Source organism: Monodon monoceros, unplaced genomic scaffold (genome assembly GCF_005190385.1).
Source record: "Monodon monoceros isolate NGI ecotype Baffin Bay Population unplaced genomic scaffold, NGI_Narwhal_1 Super_Scaffold_18, whole genome shotgun sequence".
NCBI classification, from domain to species: domain Eukaryota; kingdom Metazoa; phylum Chordata; class Mammalia; order Artiodactyla; family Monodontidae; genus Monodon; species Monodon monoceros.
In genome coordinates, this window is record NW_021703774.1 from 75,779,312 (window position 1) to 75,802,361 (window position 23,050).

Here is a 23,050-nt window from a genome sequence, read left to right on the forward strand (position 1 = left end):
TTAATGCAAACACCAATTAGTGCTTAATAAGGTGTAGTTACTAGTATAAATAATAAAATACAACATTTATATAACTTCTTTTTTAGTTTACAAAATGTGTGCACCTACACTTTCTTGCTAAATAATCACAAATATCCTGAGAGGCAGATAATATTCTCATTTTAGAGATAGGAACACCAAAGAAAAAAGAGATGATAACACTTCCTCAAGTGGAATTGTCTAGAGGTTGCTCTGATAGGGAGTGAATGCAGTTACTGGAAGTTTTGCAAGGCTGTCCTGCTACCTATCACCATAGATCCCAGCTTTTGGAAGGGTGACTGAGCTAGGTGATTTCTGAGGTCCTGTAACTTGGTCATTTATTCACACATGCAATTAATATTTTTTTACCAGAAACTGTTCAAGGACCTGGGGATACAGCATAAACAAGCAAAAAACCCCAAAACAACATGTACACTCACACACACAGACAAAAATCTCTGCCTAGAAATATACAAATACAGAAAATATTTTGTACAGGATATACAATATAAAAAATAAAATACAAAAATATCGGTATATAGCTTGTCAGTTTTTTCATATATCCTTCATCTAAGTACCCATTAATTCCCACCCTCATTCCCAGCCCTCTCCCCAAGCTTAAAGTGCCAGAAACTAGAAAATTCTATTTCAGTTTGTGTGCCATGCCTTCTCACGCGTCAAGGCTTATTCGAAGCTGGAAATCCAGAAAAGTGGGCGGGGCCTTGGAAGTTTCTGAAGGCGGAAGGAGAGACGGCGGAACTTGTGTGCGGTAGCTGTGGTTCTCGGTGGGAAGCCAATTCTGAGGACCGGTAGTGGAGAGCTCTGGAGCTTGTTTCCGGCCACCTCAGCGGGAATCGGAGACGCGAGCAGCTGGGTTTTTGGGAACTGAGTTAGAGGTATAACTGTTGTCGCGGCGGAGCAAGTCAAGACGCACCTACGGCCGTCCGGGCCAGTGTTGAGTTTCCGTAGCCTGTGAAGATGGTGTTGCTCACGATGATCGCCCGAGTGGCGGACGGGCTCCCGTTGGCCGCCTCGATGCAGGAGGACGAACAGGTGAGCTGCTAGATCCCCGGGACCCCAAGTTCCTGTCAGAGCGCTGTGCTCTCAGCACGGGATTCCTCCTTAGGACGCGGGACACCCTTATGGCCTCCCAGGCGTTTCTGACCCCTCTGAAGTGCTTTTCCTCTTTCGGCAGTGGAAAAGAATAAGTCTTGTTAGAATAAATCTCTGTTAGAATAAATCTTGCTTGAAGGCGGAGGTAGATTTTTGTGTTACCTGTTTCTTTTTAGAAAAACTCTCTGGAGAAGGGATAGGTTTGGCCGATTGTGATTATCCAGTGTTCTGTAATTCTTTAGGGACTTTGTTAAAATTCAAGATTTGTTTTTTTTTTTTTTTTGCTGTTAATAAGGCTGACTGACAGGTCCTGGGAAAAATCAGCTCCTAAGTCCTCTTTTCGTAGCACCTGATCCTTGACCTAGTTTACTGACATCTAGTGAAAGCAGATGAGGTATTATTGCCACATGTATGCACCTGTTTGAAGTTCAGTACAGTACCTTCTTTCAAAGTTATGCCCAATTCCCACCTCCAATAAGCCTTACTAAATTTCTGTTGTTGGAATTATAATCCTTGTGTTATATTCCTGTAATGGTTTGTACCTTTATTTTACAATTTTGCCTTTGTCTTTCAAAGTTTCCTAGCAGGCAAATGAGAAATCTTAGTCATCTATGTGTTTCCCATAGCTTTTACAATAGCAGCCGTGTGCTAGTAGGTGCTCAAAAATGTATTGTGTTGATTAAAAAAACAAAACAAAACCTCTAGATAGCTTGAGAGGAAGAGGCTTTGTGCCTTAAAATCACAAGGCAAATTTCTGGTGTGAGACAAGTTCCTGGAGCAAGGTCAGGAAGTTCCTGAAGAAAGGAGGCTGAGAATGAAATTTATATAATTTATTTAAAGTATTCAACTTTATCTTACTTTATCATACAACCCAAGTAATGTAATTTAAAAAAAAAAAACCTCAAGGCCTAAAAAAAGATGAATATTTTGCACATTTTTTTGAACTTTTCATTCATATATTCATGAAAAAAAACCCTCATTAAACACATCAGATGTGCCAAGCATGGTGTTAATGCAGGGGTTTGGGGAACATAGTCCCTACTTTCATGGAGCTTACAGTTTAGTGGAGAAACCAGATAACTAACAATTATAATGTAGTATAACTGCTATGGAATAGGAAGAAGTTTCTGTGGTTGAACGTGCAAAAGGTATCTAAATTGATTTTTGGACCTCAGGAAAGTGTTCCCAGAAGAAATGACATCTAAGCCAACAGTAGTGTCTCCTAATTAGGAAAGCTTCTATTTGGTTATATGCCTTTTTAGGTTTGATTTGGAAATATGTTTACTTTCACTTCTAGGAGAGTAATGATACAGATTGTGAAGTTGCTAAGTTGCTTAGCAGGTCATGCTAAGTGAAATATTTTCTATTTATTCCACAAGACAAAGTCTAAGTTGAGATAAAATTTGAAAAATATAGCATACCCTGAATTTTCAATTGTGAAATATTTTTCTCTTGTCCAATGTTAAACATTTTCCGGGACTGTGCAGAAGGAGTGAAATTGTTATAATGAATGCAGGAACATGATTTGAAACAAGGGAGATGGTGTGGGGGAAATTTTCCTTGAAGGATATGTAGTTTGATTAAGAAGTAGTTTTCCCAAAGGGACAGAAATCTGGTCAGTTTTCCAACTATTGCTTTGAATTCCAGTGTGGGCAAAGAATATAAATTGGATTTGAAAGTCCGTGTATCAGTAGGCTCTTATTCTCTGCCTTCATACTTTATTGAAAAAATTAGTTGATTTACTACTGTGTGTTTCTTAATTCCAAATTAGGTATCAGTTTACCAAGATGGGTTGCTTTGTTTAATTGACAAGGAAAGATATTTTACACAGAAATATTTTTGTGATTGTAATTCCATAGTGATTTCCTTTAGGAATTTTGACTTTGAATGATAACGTCTTTCCAAAACTTTTAATATCTGCAAAAATATGAATCTTTGACTTATTTTTACTATTATAATAGTATACAGAACATTTATAGAGTGCCTACTACATACCAACCATTGTGTTAAGCCTGTTAAATGCATGATTTCATTCAATCTTCATACCAACTATTAGGATAGGTACTATTATTATCCCCATTTATAGATAAGGAATCTCTGAGGCTAAGAGAGCATAGGTCTCTTGCTTAAAGTCACACAACTAATAAATAGCACAACAGAATTTTTCACCAGGGTTCCTCCCTGCCTCCTTTTTTTCCCTTCCTTCCTTCCCTGTTAACCTACAACCACTATGTTAGTTCCAGGTACATAACATAGTGATTTGATAGTTCTTTCATCAGGGTTTTTTAACTTCGGCACTGTTGACATTTTGGAATGGATAATTCTTTGTTGTGGGAAAACTGTCCTGTGCATTGTAGGATGTCTAGCAGCATCCTTGGCCTCTACACCTTATATGCCAATAGCACTGCCACCACCCTCCGTCTAGTTGTGACAACCAAAAATGTTTCCTGACATTGCTGCGTGTCACCTGCGGGGAGGAGGGGCAAAATCACCCTGGTTGAGAACCACTGTTTTGGTTTTAAAAAATATTTTTTTAATTAAGATACAGTTGATTCACAATATTATATAAGTTTGAGATGTACAACATAGTGATCCACAATTGTTAAAGGTTATACTCCTTTATAGTTATACACGTTTATAATTACTGTAAAATATTGGCTATATTCCCTGTGCTGTACAATATATCCTTGTAGCTTATTTATTTTATACATAGTAGTTTGTACCTCTTAATCCCCTACCCCTAGCATGCCCCTCTTCCCTTCCCTCTCCCCACTGGTAACCACTAGTTTGTTCTTTTTAATCAGTATCTGTTTGATTCTACACTACAGGCTTAGTACCTAACTGCTTCACTTGTTCTAAGACATTTTAGTAATGTGTTTACTTCTTAGGAGTCTGGAAATAACTTTGTAAGAAATGGATATCTTGATCAAATAGTTTTATAGTTAAGTACCCTAATTGTTCAGGCCAAATAATTCAATGTATTCTTTCAATTATTTACATTGATAACAGATACCATATCTTAGGTGGTTACTAGATGCTAGTCCTTGTACAAACTGTCTTCTCACTGGAGATGAACAATTATTCAAATAATACAATAGAGCGTTAAAAAAAAAGCTACAGAGTATCTTATGCACTGTTTCCTCTGTGCTATAACTAGAAATGTAGGCCTAAGACAGGTAGACAGATGAACTTTTCTTTTCCAACCTAGACTCTCTGATATTCTATCTATTTCTTCCTTTCTGATGTATTTCTCCTTTTTAGATGTTTGCAATTTCTTTATCTACCTTTCTGTTCTACCTCAAAATGAACCATGTTCTCTTCAGGTGTTAGATATAACTGAGTACAGGGCAGGGAACTCCCAAGAAACAGATAGTCTTTTGTACAGTTAAACTGGCGCACTCGCCCAATCATTGAGGGTTGATTAATCACCTTACTGTTATTGCTGTTAGAAGAAAATGGTTGGTTCTTGGTGCCCCGGCCTTTGATCAATAGAGTTCAACAGGAATTTACAAATGATAAGAGCTTAGCCAAACATTCTTATAAAGGCAAAAGATGGCATTTGATACAACTACTTGTTCAGCAGTCATAGGTGACAGCAATAAAAAGGATTGTGGTTGTGTGGCAATTTACTACCCTGTACCTCCTGCATTTTGTATACAGAACCACATCCTAAATATACTGATGATCTCAAATTAGTTTCAGAATTTGTGTAGACATTCACATCTACTTCATTATTGGATTGCTAACAGCTGTCTTCATTATACTGTATATAAGTTTCATCAAGTCTGTTCTAGATGAAGTAGAAAACAGAATTAGGACATCTAATCTAACTATTTTTAGATAGACTGGCTGACTGTGAGCCCTTTGTGACTGTAATCTTAAAAGTGAACCTAGGATTTATCTGTAAAGCCATGATTATGTTGTTATGTGAGATCTAGATCAGAGCTGCCATATGGTTTCTTGAGCATTTCCTATGAATTAGATTTAATATTAAATAGTAAGATATCACCTAGAAGGTGGATCTACCATTACTGAAGCAATTTTAATTATACAGGTGATATAGCATGCTTAGGAGCAGGGGCTTCAGAGCTAGACTGCCTGGGTTCAAATCCTAGCCCCTCCCCTTATTGGCCCCAAGTCCTAATATTGTTCAAATCCTAGCCCCTCCCCTTATTGGCCCCAGGTCCTAATATTGTTGGTGCAAATACGCAGTAAATAGGAATGGATGAATGAATAATTTTCCCATTATAAAATTAATTTCTGATTATTGTAGAAAATTCAGTAAATATGTACAAACAAAAGGATCAAAAAGTTAATGGTGGTTTTTTTTTTACCATTAAAAGTAGTGGTAAAATTAAGTAATCCCTACTTAAATTATATCCACTTGATGTCTAACCTTAATCTTTGTGTGTGTGTTTAAAATCAAATAATCGGTAATACTGTTCCACCTAATTTTTTTCACTTAGTGTATAATGAATATCTTCTCATATCATTAAATATTACACAGCATCATTTTAATGGCTCTGTAGTATTCCATTATATAAATATATACCATATGTTATTTTTTTTAACACCTTAATTGGAGTATAATTGCTTTACAGTGTTGTGTTAGAAGATGTGGAATTGTTGGATAAAACATTATGCAAAACTTTTTAATTTCTAATACATATTGTCAAAATAACTACCAGGAAGACTGTGCCAGCATCGTGTTGCCAGGAATGGTAATGCCAACTGAACCAGCATTGTAAAATGTTGGTTGGCGTGCTGTAATTCCTATGTAGATATGTCCCCAGTGTTATACATTGGCAGTCACTGCTTTGTTCATTGTAAATTCCTGAAATTGTAGCATGCTTTTGGCCATAGTTTCTTGTAGTTCGTACAGTTGTTAGTCTCTTTCTCTCAGATTGCAGTAATATTTACAGTGCCTCTTATAAAGTCAAAGGATTTGTGCTAATCTTCATTTCACTGACAGTTTTTTGCCATTTCTTTTTTTTTTAATTGAAGTGTAGTTGGTTTACTATATTATGTTAGTTTCACACTTAGAATATAGTAATTCAATATTTTTATAGATTATACTTCATTTTAAAGTTGTTATAAAATATTGGCTATATTCCCTGTGCCGCACAATATATCCATGTAGCTTTTTTATTTTATACATAGTAGTTTGTACCTCTTAATCCCCCCTACTGCTGTCTTGCCCCTCTTCCCTCCCCTCTTCTTACTGGTAGCCACTAGTTTGTTCTCTATATCTGCGAGTCTGTTTCTGATTTGTTATATTCATTCATTTGTTTTATTTTTTAGATTCCACCTATAAGTGATAACATACAGTATTTGTCTTTTTCTGACTTATTTCACTAAGCATAATACCCTCTAGGTTCATCCATGTTGTTGCAAATGGTAGAATTTCATTCTTTTTATTTGCCATGTATTTATTTAACTAGTTCCTTTAAGGTGCTCACCTGCCTTTAGCTGTCAAAAAACTTATAATTAACATTTATGGTTGTGGTTATTTTATGAATACCTCTGAGACACTGATTTAATTGATTTGGGGGTGGAGATTGGGCAGGAGTAGTTTTTTTAAGAATTCTAGGTGCGCGTCCCTGGTGGCGCAGTGGTTGAGAGTCCGCCTGCCGATGCAGGGGACACGGATTCGCACCCCAGTCCGGGAAGATCCCACATGCCGCGGAGCGGTTGGGCCCGTGAGCCATGGCCGCCGAGCCTGCACGTCTGGAGCCTGTGCTCCGCAACGGGAGAGGCCACAACAGTGAGAGGCCTGTATACCGCAAAAGAAAAAAAAAAAAAAAAATTCTAGGTGATTCTTGTGTGAAGCCAAGGTTGAAAATCATTGGTCTGTGTTGGTATTATTTCTTGGCACTTTAGTAGTGTCTCCAACTTTGTTTGCATCCCTTTAATCTACTGTTGTGGGGTCAGATATGAGAATATATCTGAGATTATATATCAGATATATTCTCTGGGGTCGGAATGCCACATAACAACATTGGTGAAGCCAACAGATTGACAAGTACCACTCAAATTTAGGAACATAGGATATTGTGCACTAGTTCAAAGCATGTGATGGTATTCACTCTCCCCACCTGGCTGACCAGTCACGAGAAAAACAATATATAGATTAGCAATACTGTTTAATATGATGATGTTAATATACATTATAATGTTAATTATTACAAAGTATTGTTAATATATAACAATGCACATATACATGTTAATGTACGAGTATTTCTCAAGTGAACAGCCTTATAACAAATCGTTGCCATAAAAACAGTGTTAAACTACAAATCGATATTTCTAGTGGTCTCTGCCTAACTCCCCTGGCTCACCTCATGCTTAGTTACTTCCTTATTTATATTGAAATTTCCAGTTCACCATTTAATGTTTTTATTTTATTTTGAGTTATAATTGACATATAACATTATATTAGTTTCAGATGTACAACATAGTGATTCAATATTTGTAGACACTGTGAAATGATCACCACAATAAGTCTAGTTACCCTCCATCATGAAAAAATAGTTACGAAAATTTTTATTCTTGTTTCTTCTTGTGATGAGGACATTTAAGTTTTACTGTCTTAACAACTTTCAAATAATGCAATACAGTATTATTAACTATAGTCACCATGCTGTACATTATATCCTCATGACTTATTTTATAACTGGAAGTTTGTGCTTTTTGATTCCCTTCACCCATTTTGCCCACTCCCCCACCCACCTCCCCTCTGGCAGTCACCAGTCCATTCTCTATCTATGAGCTTGTTTTTTGAGCAGGATTCCAGTCTTTTTTAATGGCTGAATAGTATTTCATTGTGTATATATACCACATCTTCTTTATCCATTTGTCTGTTGATGAACACTTGATTATTTCCATATCTTGGCTATTGTAAATAATGCTGCAGTGAGCATAGGATGCATATATCTTTTTAAATTAGTGTTTCGTTTTCTTCAGATAAATACCCAGAAGTGGAATTGCTGGATCATGTCGTAGTTCTATTCTTAACTTTTTGAGGAACCTCCATACTGTTTTCCATTGTGGCTGCACCCATTTACATTCCCACCAACAGTTCACAAGGGTTCCCTTTTCTCCACATCCTCACCAACACTTGTTATTTCTTGTCTTTTTGATAATAGCCATTCTAACAGGAGTGAGGTGATATCTCATTGTGGTTTTGATTTGCACTTCCAGTTCACTATTTTAAATATAGCTTAGAATCCTATACTTGTACATTTGTTTATCTGCCAGTTACACGATTTTATCATTGCTTCCTTGAATGATTTTACTGTCAGCTCAGTGGTTCACCATCTGGAATTTTAAGTTTCACTTTGTACTTTCTCATAGTTATACCGTAGGTCCAGTCCCTAGGAGAACCCTGTGTAAACACTTTTCTATTTAAACATTTAGTTATTAAACATCTACCAAGGAGAGACAGTGTTAGATCTTTCAATTCAAACTAAATAATCCAAAATAAAATAATTCCTTCCCATCACATGGCAAAAGTTATTTGTTTGTTTCCCCCAGTATGTGGATGAATAAATAATGTATATTTGCTTCCCATTCTTCATGCACTTCTTTTCCATTTTGGATCTAGTAGGTTATTGAGGTATGATTTTCTCCTTTTGAAATGACATTGCTGTTTCCCCCAGTAGACTTCTTCCTCTCTTTAAAAAATATTGTAAAATCATTTAGAAATTGTTTAGGAAAATATTGCCTGTAACTCTATCATCCAAATGTTATTATTTTCATTTTTGTATGAACATACCCCTTGCTACCCAGACTTTTGCTTTCCAAACTCAGGAACCAAATAGATTTATTTAGTAAAGGATATTGGACTTTCCAATCTTTGTCCTTGCTCTTATTCATTTTTACCTAATTTCAGTTATAGTGTTCATAATAATTTGCAGTCATGGGTGCACACGGTTTTGCTTAAATGCTCAATACTGTAACACTTTATGGAAGATTTTGCTTGATATTTCAGCACAAAAATGAGATGATTCATTCAGTCTGTTGTTCCCAGGACTTTCCCCTGAGTATGGAACATGTTGTACAGTTCTCTGCCAGTAACTGTGCAAGTGAAATGGGTTAGGAGGAGGGCACTGACCTAATAGTGGAAAGAACACTGGATTGAAAGAGTGCCTTAAGGAGTACACTTTTGCTTTTTAGCAAATAACTATCGTGACTTTGTTGAAAAACTCGGGATTTGGTCCTCCTTTTTTCTCTAAAATAGGCCACTTTTATTTTGTTAAAATAAATCTTACTAACCTGTAAATGAAGGACCGTCTTCACATAGTGTCCTCAAAATATGATGCTTCTCACAAATTGGTACTGCTTTTTTGGTGGAAAATTCTTAAATGAAGGTGTCTTCTTTCAGTCTGGCCGGGACCTTCAACAGTACCAGAGTCAGGCTAAGCAACTCTTTCGAAAGTTGAATGAACAGTCCCCTACCAGATGCACCTTGGAAGCTGGTGCCATGACTTTTCAGTGAGTATAGTCCTGATTTCTTTGTGATTATTTAAATATGAAATACAGTAAATACAAGTAACACCTGATAAGAATGGGAACTTTTTAAAAAGTAAAGGTAACTTTAAAAATATAGTCGCTCCATGGAAGCAACTTTCCTGGCTCTAATTCTGCAAAACTGAAATCTTGGTTTCTTTATTCAATTTCCATACAATAATTCAACCTGTTATCCTGTGTCTAGTAAATGCTATACATATCATGCAGTAATAGGTAACTTTTGCTTTGGGAGCTTCTTGGAGCCAGACACATGTAGGTTAGTACCCTTGCTCAAACATTTACTGACAATGTAACCTTGAGCAACTCACATGTACTTCTCTGGGCCTCAGTTTCCTCTATAAAATAGGGAATAATAGTTTTGTGAGGATTATGAGAGAATCCATGTATATCACTTAACATCTTGTCTGGCATATAGAGAATAGTCAATAAGTGTTAGTTTTTATTTAGAAAAAAGAAAATTATAAAAGATAATTTAAGGGCATCTAATCAGTGGTTATAGACAATGCATACAGCTGAGAGAGGGATCAAAGCAACTTTATTGGATTTCAGATTATCTACAAATAATTGGTATTAAATGTTTAATACATGTCAAGTTTGAAATTGATAAAACAGGAAGGATTTAAACAAGAAAAGAGAGGGCAAGAAGATCAGGTGAAAATAAAAAAGAATAAGCTAAATAATCCTTACTATGTTAGGAACGCAGATACCAAGATAATATAGACCTGGGAAGAACCTGCTCTGTTTAACTCAAACAAACAAACCCTTTACTCATCAAGAACAAGCAAACAAGTATAAAGAATCAAAACCAAAACAAAACCCTGGCCTATTGGTTAATAAAGTAGTGAATATTAAGTTTTGTAAGGTATTTCAATATCAAAAAATATTAGAGGCACTTCATTATATAGTATTTTTATCTCTACCATGGGTTAGGAACAAAAAAGATGTAGGAAAGATCTCATGGAATTGAAGAGAGATTTTCTTCTGCTTGGTTCTTTATAATCTCATCTCTTCCTTTATTTCCATCCAAGAACTGTTTATTAAAGATTTATTCTTTGTCAGACAGTGTATTAAGTCTTGCCTGTAATGTTTTACCTTATCCTCTTATTAGCAGAGAGAGACATATACACAAACAACTATACTGTAATACCTTAGGACAAGAAGTGCTGTAGAGCAGAGAGAAGGAAGCAATAAATTCCCATTTATAGAGAGTAAGTTTCAGGAAAGGGGAAAGAGGGAGGGAGAATAGAGAGAAATTTCACAGAAAAAATTATAGTAGAATTGAGCATATGAAAATGAACAAGGTTTCTCCAGGTACATAAAAGAATATTATAGTTAGAAAAAAACAATATAAGCAGAAGTCCACGAGCATGTGAAAGAACCTAGCTTATTGGAGAACAGCACGTTGTTCGGTGTGTTAGGATATATGATGGAAAGCAGCCTACACTTGTTTTGGAGGGCTCTGAATACTATACCACGGTGTATGATTTTATTTTATAGGTAGTAGGGAACCTCTAGAGTTTTTAAGCAATATCATATTTACTTTTTAGGAATAAAGCTAGTGGTTTAGAAGATGGTCTAGAAGGCAAGGAGACCGGTTAATTTAGGTGCCCAAGCAAGAAATAGGACAGCAGTATTATTATTATTGTTATTATTGTTGTTGTTATTATTATTATTTTAAAGGGCATGAGAGATCATATAATATAATAGACTATAAACTATGCTCTGTGGAGTCATAGGATGCCTTAGGAAGGACATAGAAAGGACAGGGGTGGGGGTATGTGTAATGCTTTGGGCCCTTAAACTCCTACTTAAGCTAAAGAACTTCTTCTCATTTTATTTGCTGTACATATTAGTCTTCTGGATATAATTTTTGCTGAAATAAAGAGTACTATGGCTAAAAAGTTTGAATACCACTGAGTAACCTAACCTCTTTCTAAAACTAGCTCAGACGTGTAGTCATATAGCCTCTTCCAGACTGCCAGGGAGGTCACTCTCACAAGAGGAGTCAGTTCTGTTATTGAACAATTTGCAGTCAATACAGAGTTCTCCTATCCTGGAAATTCGGGAATATTATTAGTCCTGAGATTCTTTTCTGTACCCAGTAAATATTGTGACATTAACTTCCAACTTTTAAGTATCCACAAAAATTTCCAATTCCACTATTTTTCTTATAGCTGGAAGAAATTTAAATGTGTATATACTTGTTTACCACACATAATCAAAGGGTAGATGGAGTCACAACTCCAAGTTTTCAAGAAAAAGTCTTATGTATTAAGATATTTTAGTTGAAGAATTATGTAATTAATAAATATGTCTAAATACTCCTTTTGGAATATACATCTAATAATGGGAAGATGTTTGCTTTCTGATTCCAGTGATTTTTGGTTTGAAATTGACTTTCTGATTTAGTTAGCCTCAAAGGGCTTGGGCTAGAATATTTTAAAAAGTTTGTATAGGGAATTCCCTGGTGGTCCACACTTTCACTGCCAAGGGCCCAGGTTCAATCCCTGGATGGGGAACTAAGATCCCATAAGCTGTGTGGCATGGCCAAAAAACAAGGTTTGTATGGCACTGAAAGTCTATTTCAGATTGTTGGAGGTGTTGTTAATCTACAAACAACTTTTTCTTGCTTTTTTTTGTCTCTGCAGCTACATTATTGAACAGGGGGTGTGTTATTTGGTTCTGTGTGAAGCTGCCTTCCCTAAAAAGTTGGCTTTTGCCTACCTAGAAGATTTACATTCAGAGTTTGATGAACAGCATGGGAAGAAGGTGCCAACCGTGTCTAGACCCTATTCCTTTATTGAGTTCGGTAAGTTTTTGCACATCACCTCTCTATCAAGGGAGTAGTCGATATGCAGAAGCTATTGATACAATTTTGACACTTTTTTTATTTTTATGCTTACCTACTGAAGTTTTGGATTATCCCTCCTAGTCCATGTCTTTTGTCCTTTTGAATGAATGAGGCTTCCTTCTCATAAGTAATTTTCTCTGATCTTTTGATTTTTTTCCTCATAGAACTTGTTGCCCTTTGCTCTTTTTTGTTATTTAGTTTGATTCTTCATTTGGGTAAAAAAACTGTGTCTAAAGATCTAGATTGACATGTAATAACTGAGTTCTTTTTTCCCCCAACCCAACCTCCTCACCTCCCCCGCCACACACACACTCACATACTCACAGTGAGACTCATTTTATGGAAATCAGAGTTTGGAAATCAGAAGGAATGGTGAACGAGATCCTCTAATTTAAGTACTAGAGGATATATGGTATTGGGGCATAACATTTACTACATGCAGAAGTAGTGAGCATGGGTGTCCATATTTGTATAAGAATTATAGAAAGACTCATTACTGGTCAGATCTGGTAAAGTATCTGATGGCAATAGATCAAAGGAAATGGCCTTTAAGTAGAGGAAGTGAGAACAAGTATGATTAGACTACATCACTGACATTTTTAGTTAAAAAAAAATTGGTTTTACTATCTCTGAATTTCTGAAGTGTTTTGAGTTTGCTAGATAAATGGGTCCTCTTGCTTTTTAGAAATAAAGAAATCTAGCAAAGCATTCCAGTGTTTCAAAACTATAAGCTCTCCAAGTGCTAATTTTTATAATGTCTGGTTTTGCAAATTTTATTTTTGTAGACAATAGCGGTTCAGTAAACCCAATAAAAAAAATAAGACTGCTGTATCAAGGTCACACAGGAAATAGTTGGTATACTCAAATTAGCTTAAAGGATTTATATACAGAGATATGAATGGGTTATAGATGAACTGTAAGGTACAGTAACCTGAGACCAGTAGCATGGTAATTGTTATCATCTCTAACCCTGAATGGATAAGAGAAAGCAGTTTCTGGAACTAGGAAGGAGAAAATTTATGGAAAAGGCCTGTTTGAGAGGAGCAGTAACTTTTGGTGGAGGTATACTGCCAGCCCAAGATGACTTCTCAGGGAGGAGCTAGGGGAATAAATACTTTGATATCACTATCCACTCCCCTTCTTCCGTACTCTTGGGGCTCCCCCATTGGCTGAACCTAACCAGAAGCTAGAGGGCAAGGAACCCATTGATGTAATCCATGCAGGTCAGCTTCCTGCAGATCTAGAGGCAAATGAAGGGTATCAAGCACACACATCTTAAGATTTTTTCTAAAAGTTGAAAATATAATCTTTAATAATCATTCTTTTCATAGTTTTGCATTATATAGACATTGGCAAAACTGAATGAGCATGCAGTTTTGTAGTAGTATTTTGGGAAACGCCTGTCCCATTGATACTCATTCAAAAGCTTGGTTAATCACGAACAGTTGCAGATCCAGGAGAAACTCAGAATTTACTCTTTCCTACTTCTTTGATGGACACGAAAGAAGTTGTTAACAGTCACTTTTCTTCATCATTCTAGATACCTACATTCAGAAAACCAAGAAGCTTTACATTGACAGTCGTGCTCGGAGAAACCTAGGCTCCATCAACACTGAATTGCAAGATGTGCAGAGGATCATGGTGGCCAATATTGAAGAAGTACTACAACGGGGAGAAGCACTCTCAGGTCTCTAAAAGCAGTATGAGTCTTATGAATAAGTGGCTCTTATTCCATAGGCAAGGATAGCTTATTTGGGAGTACCTTTTATGCTGTCAGATTCTATCTAGTACTGTTAAGAATTCATCTTTCAAAAATGGATTACATTGCGAGCTTCCAATATATATGTTTCTTCCTAGTGTGGTTAGTTTCTATTGAGTTGGAACAATGTAGTCTCATTCCATATCAGAAGCAATTACTGTTTCCAAGATATTTACACAGTTAAATCAATATTTACAGAAACACTTAAGGGAAATGAAAAGAAGAATGAGAGGAAATTGTCAAAGATTTATTGCAATAGTTTGCTGAGTAGCCACTTTGGGAGACTTTACTGCTGACAGATCAAATGTTATAAAATGCCATTTTCATCAAGGCATTCCTCTGCTGAAAAACTTTTAAAACCTGTGACTACAAGATAAGGTCTAGTCTCATCTCAACTTACTTTTCACTCATTCAGTCATTATTAACTGAGTACTTGTAATGTGCAAGGCACTGTGTTCTCTATAATGGAAGATAAGTAGATTGCAAATGTCTCTCATTCTCCCTAGTTCACAAACATTCTGCCTCAGCCAGGTCAGTGTCCTCATCATCCTCATCATCCTGGACCTTCTTTAGGATCTAGATAAGAACTGCCTCTTTAAAAAAGCCTTACCTGATCCTTATATCCCACAATGCATTAATCTCTTTTGTCCTTCCAATTCTTAAAGCACTTGTGTTTTTTAGCACATAATGTGTTATATGTATGTGTGTGTACTAATTTACCTAAAAATATGTATGTTTACTTAATGCTTAAATGTTACCTAAATGTTTAATGTGAGCATATACTTTTTTTTTTACATCTTTATTGGAGTATAATTGCTTTACAGTGGTGTGTTAGTTGCTGCTTTATAACAAAGTGAATCAGTTATACATATACATATGTTCCCATATCTCTTCCCTCTTGTGTCTCCCTCCCTCCCACCCTCCCTATCCCACTCCTCTAGGTGGTCACAAAGCACCGAGCTGATCTCCCTGTGCTATGAGGCTGCTTCCCACTAGCTATCTACCTTACGTTTGGTAGTGTATATATGTCCATGCCACTCTCTCACTTTGTCACAGTTTACCCTTCCCCCTCCCCACATCCTCAGGTCTGTTCTCTAGTAAGTCTGTGTCTTTATTCCCATCTTACCCCTAGGTTCTTCATGACATTTTTTTTTTCTTAGATTCCATATATATGTGTTAGCATACGGTATTTGTCTTTCTCTTTCTGACTTACTTCACTCTGTATAAGAGACTCTAGGTCCATCCACCTCACTACAAATAACTCAATTTCGTTTCCTTTTATGGCTGCGTAATATTCCATTGTATATATGTGCCACATCTTCTTTATCCATTCATCCGATGATGGACACTTAGGTTGTTTCCACCTCCTGGCTATTGTAAATAGAGCTGCAATGAACATTTTGGTACATGACTCTTTTGGAATTATGGTTTTCTCAGGGTATATGCCCAGTAGTGGGATTGCTGGGTCATATGGCAGTTCTATTTGTAGTTTTTAAGGAACCTCCACACTGTTCTCCATAGCGGCTGTACCAATTCACATTCCTACCAGCAGTGCAAGAGTGTTCCCTTTTCTCCACACCTGCTCCAGCATTTATTGTTTCTAGATTTTTTGATGATGGCCATTCTGACTGGTGTGAGATGATATCTCATTGTAGTTTTGATTTGCATTTCTCTAATGATTAATGATGTTGAGCATTTTCTCTAATGATTAGTGATGTTGAGCATTCTCTCGTGTGTTTGTTGGCAGTCTGTATATCTTCTTTGGAGAAATGTCTATTTAGGTCTTCTGCCCACTTTTGGATTGGATTGTTTGTTTTTTTGTTATTGAGCTGCATATGCTGGTTGTAAATTTTTGAGATTAATCCTTTGTCAGTTGCTTCATTTGCAAATATTTTCTCTCATTCTGTGGGTTGTCTTTTGGTCTTGTTTATGGTTTCCTTTGCTGTGCAAAAGCTTTGCAGTTTTATTAGGTCCCATTTGTTTATTTTTGTGTTTATTTCCATGTCTCTAGGAGGTGGGTCAAAAAGGATCTTGCTGTGATTTATGTCATAGAGTGTTCTGCCTATGTTTTCCTCTAAGAGTTTGATAGTTCCTGGCCTTACATCTAGGTCTTTAATCCATTTTGAGCTTATTTTTGTGTATGGTGTTAGGGAGTGTTCTAATCTCATACTTTTGCATGCACCTGTCCAGTTTTCCCAGCACCACTTATTGAAGAGGCTGTCCTTTCTCCACTGTACATTCTTGCCTCCTTTATCAAAGATAAGGTGACCATATGTGCATGGGTTTATCTCTGGGCTTTCTATCCTGTTGCATTGATCTATCTTTCTGTTTTTGTGCCAGTACCATACTGTCTTGATTACTGTAGCTTTGTAGTATAGTCTGAAGTCAGGGAGCCTGATTCCTCCGGCTCCATTTTTCATTCTCAAGATTGCTTTGGCTATTCAGGGTCTTTTGTGTTTCCATACACATTGTGAAATTTTTTGTTCTAGTTCTGTGAAAAATGCCAGTGGTAGTTTGATAGGGATTGCATTGAATTTGTACATTGCTTTGGGTAGTAGAGTCATTTTCACAATGTTGATTCTTCCAATCCAAGAACATTGTATATCTCTCCATCTATTTGTATCATCTTTAATTTCTTTCATCAGTGTCTTATAATTTTCTGCATACCAGTCTTTTGTCTCCTTAGGTAGGTTTATTCCTAGATATTTTATTCTTTTTGTTGCAGTGGTAAATGGGAGTGTTTTCTTGATTTCACTTTCAGATTTTTCATCATTAGTGTATAGGAATGCCATAGATTTCTGTGCATTAATTTTGTATCCTGCTACTTTACCAAATTCATTGATTAGCTCTAGTAGTTTTCTGGTAGCATCTTTAGGATTCTCTATGTATAGTATCATGTCATCTGCAAACAGTGACAGCTTTACTTCTTCTTTTCCGATTTGGATTCCTTTTACTTCCTTTTCTTCTCTAATTGCTGTGGCTAAAACTTCCAAAACTATGTTGAATAAGAGTGGTGAGAGTGGGCAACCTTGTCTTGTTCCTGATCTTAGTGGAAATGCTTTCAGTTTTTCATCATTGAGGACTATGTTGGCTGTGGGTTTGTCATATACTTTTTAAAAGTAGTATTTATGTGTTTCATATCTATTTCATATACTTCTTTTATTTCTTTCACAGTAATCATCACAAGTAGTTTCCTTAATGTGTATTTTTTTAATTCAGCCTTGTTACATATTCATGAATAATGGGTTTTCCTTTATTATGAATTGCAGATTTTAACCTTTATGTCTGTAGTCAGCAGTTGTCCCAGCATATAGCTTCAAACTCTTTAAACATCAGATTTTGGATTTGTGAGTCTGTGTAAATTTTCATCATCACAGACTCACAGGTTCTACTTGGGATAAAGTAAACCAGCACAGGAATTTTTCTTAAATCCAAAATTTATATACTGGTCAATTTATCAAAAGTGTAACGGATTTTCTTCTAGTGCTTTGCTGATTGCTACAAAGCTGATATGCTGATTAAAAAAGAAGTACAGTTCTACCCTTAAATAACTTCATGTGATTGGGAAGATAAGAAAGATTGTCACAGAGTAATTTATAGATAGTATAAGGGAACAAACATCAGTTGAACACTTACGTTGTGCTAGGCAATATGGTAGGGGGACTTTACATATATCTTAGTTATTCTTTAGAGTAATCCCATGTGAAGTGGGTGATATCAAACTGGTTTCACAGATAAAGAAGCAAAGACTCAGAAAAGTAGCTTACTATAAACGTTACACTGGCAGAATTTGTTGGCTTTTGGAGTCCTTGTCCATCTTCAGTGAATGACAGTTTTAAATCATTATATATAGATCTATAGACAATAAGAGCTATAAAAATGTAGAAGGAAGTAGATAAATGAACAGTAGAGATTTCTTGAGTTTTGATAGATCAGGAAGGAGTGAAGAGTGGTATTTTAAGAGGAAGAAAAAGCATATGCTGAACAGAGCATATATGAAGACAGTGGAAAGATTAGGCCACCTCAAAAAATGTTCTCTTCCTCTTTAAGCTTCTGTATAATAAGAGTCCATCTTTTACACCTTTTTCTCCTTCTAAGTTTTAAAGTTTTAGAGCTAATCAACTTTGCATTTATGACCCAAGAATAGTTCCTGTGGGTTCTTTTAACAAGATCAAATTATGCCTTTTTTACTGCCTAAATATACCTGTTTCTTTTAAGCCATAGGTTTTATTTTTTATCCAAAGATGTCACCCTGTTAGACTGTAAATTCCACAAATATAGAGATCATGTATGTTTTGATCATAATTGTATCCTCTAGCACTTCTCATGGTGCCCATAACATGAATATTTGCTAAATGACTTCTCCAAGCAATAACTTTGTCTTTATGAAACTATGTGTTTCCAAATGTTCCAGTGTAAAGGAATTCTCTTAACTATTAATTATTTCATATGACCTAATATTTATTTCTTTGCCCAGTTATTCTCAGCAGATTTAGATTCATGTAGCAAATATTTATTGATTGATTTTTCACTGTATTTTTCACTGACTGTATGCCAGATCACATTCTAGGCACTGGGAGTATAGTAATAAACATAGTAGTAGTTAAAAACCTCTGTCCAATGGATTGTACATTCTAGTAGACTGGCTGGAAAGATTCCTTGCAGCATTGTCATGGCTATTTCTCATCCCTTAACTGTTTTTTGCACTAGGTGCTTTTCTTACAGGACAAGTTCTAATTTGGAAATGGCTGGCATGCCTGTGTTATTAAGTAATGCCACATTTCTCAATCAAAACCAGTCTCTATTAAGCAACTCCAAATATTCCAAAAGCGTTCTCCAAGGAAGAACAAATAAATTCAGATTGCAATATAGTTTTTCAAAATTTTAAAGAAGTAAAAAGTTTTATTAGAATTTATTTATGCCAAACTGAGAGTTTGTTTTTATTATTAAAAATATGCCATATATTTTAAGCCCAGTCTAGCTTTTGTATATCTGACTATTTCTCTAAGTGCTCAGTTAACAATTAAAAGAAGATACTGATATTACAAATGTCCTTATAGGAAAAAAGAAAAACTTTGCCTAAGATTCTGAAAAGCTTAATTTAGTAGATATTGGTGGTTTTCTAGCACCTGTGACTGTATTTTCATTATAATACAGCTTTCCTATATCTGTTAAAATATAATTTCTGATAGCTTTATCTTCATAATAATAGTCTTTACTATGTGGAAAGTCTTAGAAATTTGGTAGCAGTCACCACTGAGATATAGCTTAATACTCAGTGTCTGGTTCTTTGAATTTTCTGGTTACCTGCATCTTTTATCTTACCTGGATTATCATTTGTCAAAATATGAGCAAATATGATTTAGACCATTAAGAGATTATGAAGATAGTTATGGTCAGCTAACATTTGTCAAGTGTTTACTGTATGTAGGCATTGTGCTCACTTTACAGGCATCCTATGATATGTTTATTGTTACTATATAATCCCTATTTTTTTTTTTTTAATCCCTATTTTTATAGACAACAGAAGCTGGGTCTTAGAGAGGCTGAGTTGACCAGTACCACGTGACTGGTACAGCTAAGATTTGAACCAGGGTCTGAGGCCAGAGCCTGCATACAGCCTCAAGAATTTGAACATAAATTGATCTGATAATTTTAAAATGCATTATAGGTTTTACAGTGCTTCAGGATCACGAGTTAATCAGTGTATGCAACCTTACCCTTAAAATAAAAGTGATAATTTAAGCTTCATGGTTTGAAATAGTGCCACTCATTTTGGTTATTTTTATGTCTTAATACATTTGATAAAATACTTTAAGGGACTAATTGATGTTATCCTTTTTTCCTTTTTGACAGCATTGGATTCGAAGGCTAACAATTTGTCCAGTCTGTCCAAGAAATACCGCCAGGATGCGAAGTACTTGAACATGCGTTCCACTTACGCCAAACTTGCAGCAGTAGCTGTATTTTTCATCATGTTAATAGTGTATGTGAGATTCTGGTGGCTGTGAAGTAGTGAATCCAGTCCCTGGCAAGGAAGAACCTAGAACCCAGCAGGTGTATGTTTTCAGGAAGCTGAGCTCACAGAGATGCGTATTAGAATCCAAGTGGAACTTCTGCCTCTAAAGACCTTGCAAGGAAAGACATGTCCTGAAAATGAAAGATTACGCCTCATTTAATGAAGCTTAGCCCTATGTAGAAAGTGTCTTTTGGGGGCAGAGGCTTTCTCTGGGTGCTAAGCCATATATGTTAGGGAACAGTAGATTGTTTTATTTGTTTATTTCCCTCCCAGTGTTTTACATTTTTAAAACAGCACTGACTGGGCATTCTCATCTCTAATGGACCCGTCAGTGAGGTTTGGCTTAACCAACCTGTGCTAGCAACAGTCTGAAATCCCTTCAGAGAAGGCAGCCCTTTGGAAAGTTTTTGGACTCTGTTTAATCAACATTCCGTTTGTTGGTGACACTTGTGATTTTTCAGGAATCTGAGTTGTTGATGGCCTTTTAAACAAGACTCCAGTATGTGAAGGTTAATTGCTGTGCTGCAAGAGATCCTGTCTATTGGCCCCTGTAGGAAGTTAACCTTTGTTGTTTTCCATTTATGATGTTTTGCTTATTGCACAATTGCTTTAGGGTTAAATGAATTATATTGATGCCTTGAAATTATAGCACTCCGTGATTAAGAAGCTAAAATGTTTTCTGTCATTTACTCCTTAAAAGACTTAAATGTTTTGTTTGGGACATTCTTAATTTTATTTTTCCGCATCTGGTTTATATTAATCTAAGAGTGAATGTAGCATACTGATAGCCAGAGGCCCCTGACTTAGTGACAAAGAGAGGCCGGCTCATGACTACAGCTTTGTCCTGCCCTTTTCTCACTTTTTCTCCACTACGATTTTCCCCACTCTTCCTCCTGCCACAATTTGCTAACATTTTTTAAATTCCTCTATGTCCAATAGTTTCATGTCCCTCTCAGGATATCCTCAAATTTCAAAATGGAAAATATTCAGCTGCGTAGTTAATTAAATTGAAATTTTTCAGAGCAACTACTCAAACTACTAAACACATTTATCTGAGAAAATCTGAGAGCACCTTGTATCTGCTTCAGTTATGTAATTCTCTGAGAATATTCCAGAAATAGCTAACTCATTTACAGTAGCTTCTATTGACAAATAAAAGTACCTATGATTTTTCCCTTTTTTGCTCAGGGATAATGGGAATTTCCTTTTACCTTCTGAGGTAGAATTTTTTTAAATGGGGAGAATAGGCCTTTTAAATATTGCCGCAAGGGTCTACAATATAACCTATAATTACTACACATACTGCAAACATTTCTTTAAATTGTACAGGAAAATGAGCCTACTTCTTAAAATCTTTGGAAAGAACTTTAACCAGTAAGCAATTTTATAACTCAGGATCATCAAACCTACTGTTCTGATTCCTGATAGAGAGAAAAAATTCTGTTTCTTTAAAACAAGGCAAGGAGAAATGCTTATTTTATTCCTGATAATTTACAGAACTAGAATAAAATTTTTTTCTTTCCATTTTGGACCTATGTCTGCCAATTGGAGTTTTGTGCATGAAATAAGAAGTTACTTTTTATAGTGAATAAGTGCTTTGAAGTCCCTAAAAGGCTTATCCTAAGTAATGATATTGGTAATAAAAGCCTTTGAAAGGCTGAAAACCTAAGTATTGGTACCATAGCATTTGGTACTTCTGTAGGAGTGGAGAATGGCAGCTCGTTGAGAGTTGCATGCTGCAACCAAGTAGTCAGCAATGAAATAAATACTTCTAGAATGTTCCCTTTAGTGTGAAGTTTTGTTATCTAGTTAATTTACGTGCACATCTTCTTCTATAGATACACTTCTACCTAAACTCAGTGGGTTAATTAAAAAATGAGTTGGGGTGGGGGATGATAAACAAAGGGATAAGAAAGTAGTTTAAGATTATGATGGTAGAAAATGAAAGAACAGGACTGTTATAATGTGACTCCTGCTTCTGTTCCTTATTGGAGGAAGTGGGAAGATCTGACTAGATGAAATGAACCAGCAATCAAACAGGTATCTAAAATAGAATGTGATAAATACTGTTCAGGGTTATCGGGGGCACATTAAAAAAGGACACCTAATTTACTGTGGGAAGGGGTGTGGTAAGAGAAGGAGAGTGGGATTTCCCAGACGGAGTCAATGGCTTGTGAAGAGTCATGAGTTAAAAGAGTGAGGCCCATTTGGGGGATCATATAGCTTGGTTCAACTTAACTCATAGGTTAAGTGTACGCAACTGAGACTTGAGGAAGAAGAAGTAGACGGTACACTGTCATGCAAGTCATTCAGACTATACTAACATCAGTGGCAAGAGATGGCATCAGATTTATAACTTCAAATGATCATTCTGGCCATGCTATAAAAGATATATTAGGAATAAGCCTGAAAGTAGGGAGATGAAACTAAGGAGCCATCAGAGTAGAATGAGACATAGACAGGTTTCAAGTTATTTTCAAGAAAGGAATAATCCCACATACTGAAATATTTACACAATGCTTTCTTTGTTAGGAGCTTATTTTAATTCTCATGTTGACATTTTGAAGTAAATACTGTTCACACCATGTGAATGAAGAAACTTTACTGCACTGAGGCACAGAAGAGTTGAGTAATTTATCCAAAGATGCAGAGCTAGCAAGTGACAGAGCTAAGATTTGAGCCTAGACAGTTTGACTCCAGAGTCTGTGCTTTTCTCCACCATACTATACCACCAAGAGGTCAAATCAAACAAGTACCACAA

General features: G+C 36.0%; 1 protein-coding gene across 1 annotated transcript; it reads left to right on the forward strand.

The window, feature by feature from the left end:
• The first annotated feature begins 855 nt into the window (after positions 1 to 855).
• SEC22B (SEC22 homolog B, vesicle trafficking protein) lies at positions 856 to 22,068 on the forward strand. Its single transcript, XM_029230826.1, has 5 exons — positions 856 to 1,071; positions 9,515 to 9,624; positions 12,309 to 12,469; positions 14,052 to 14,198; positions 20,127 to 22,068. Exons 1-5 carry the CDS (start codon positions 997 to 999, stop codon positions 20,279 to 20,281), a joined length of 648 nt encoding a protein of 215 aa, XP_029086659.1. The 5' UTR covers positions 856 to 996; the 3' UTR covers positions 20,282 to 22,068.
• Positions 22,069 to 23,050: the final 982 nt, after the last annotated feature.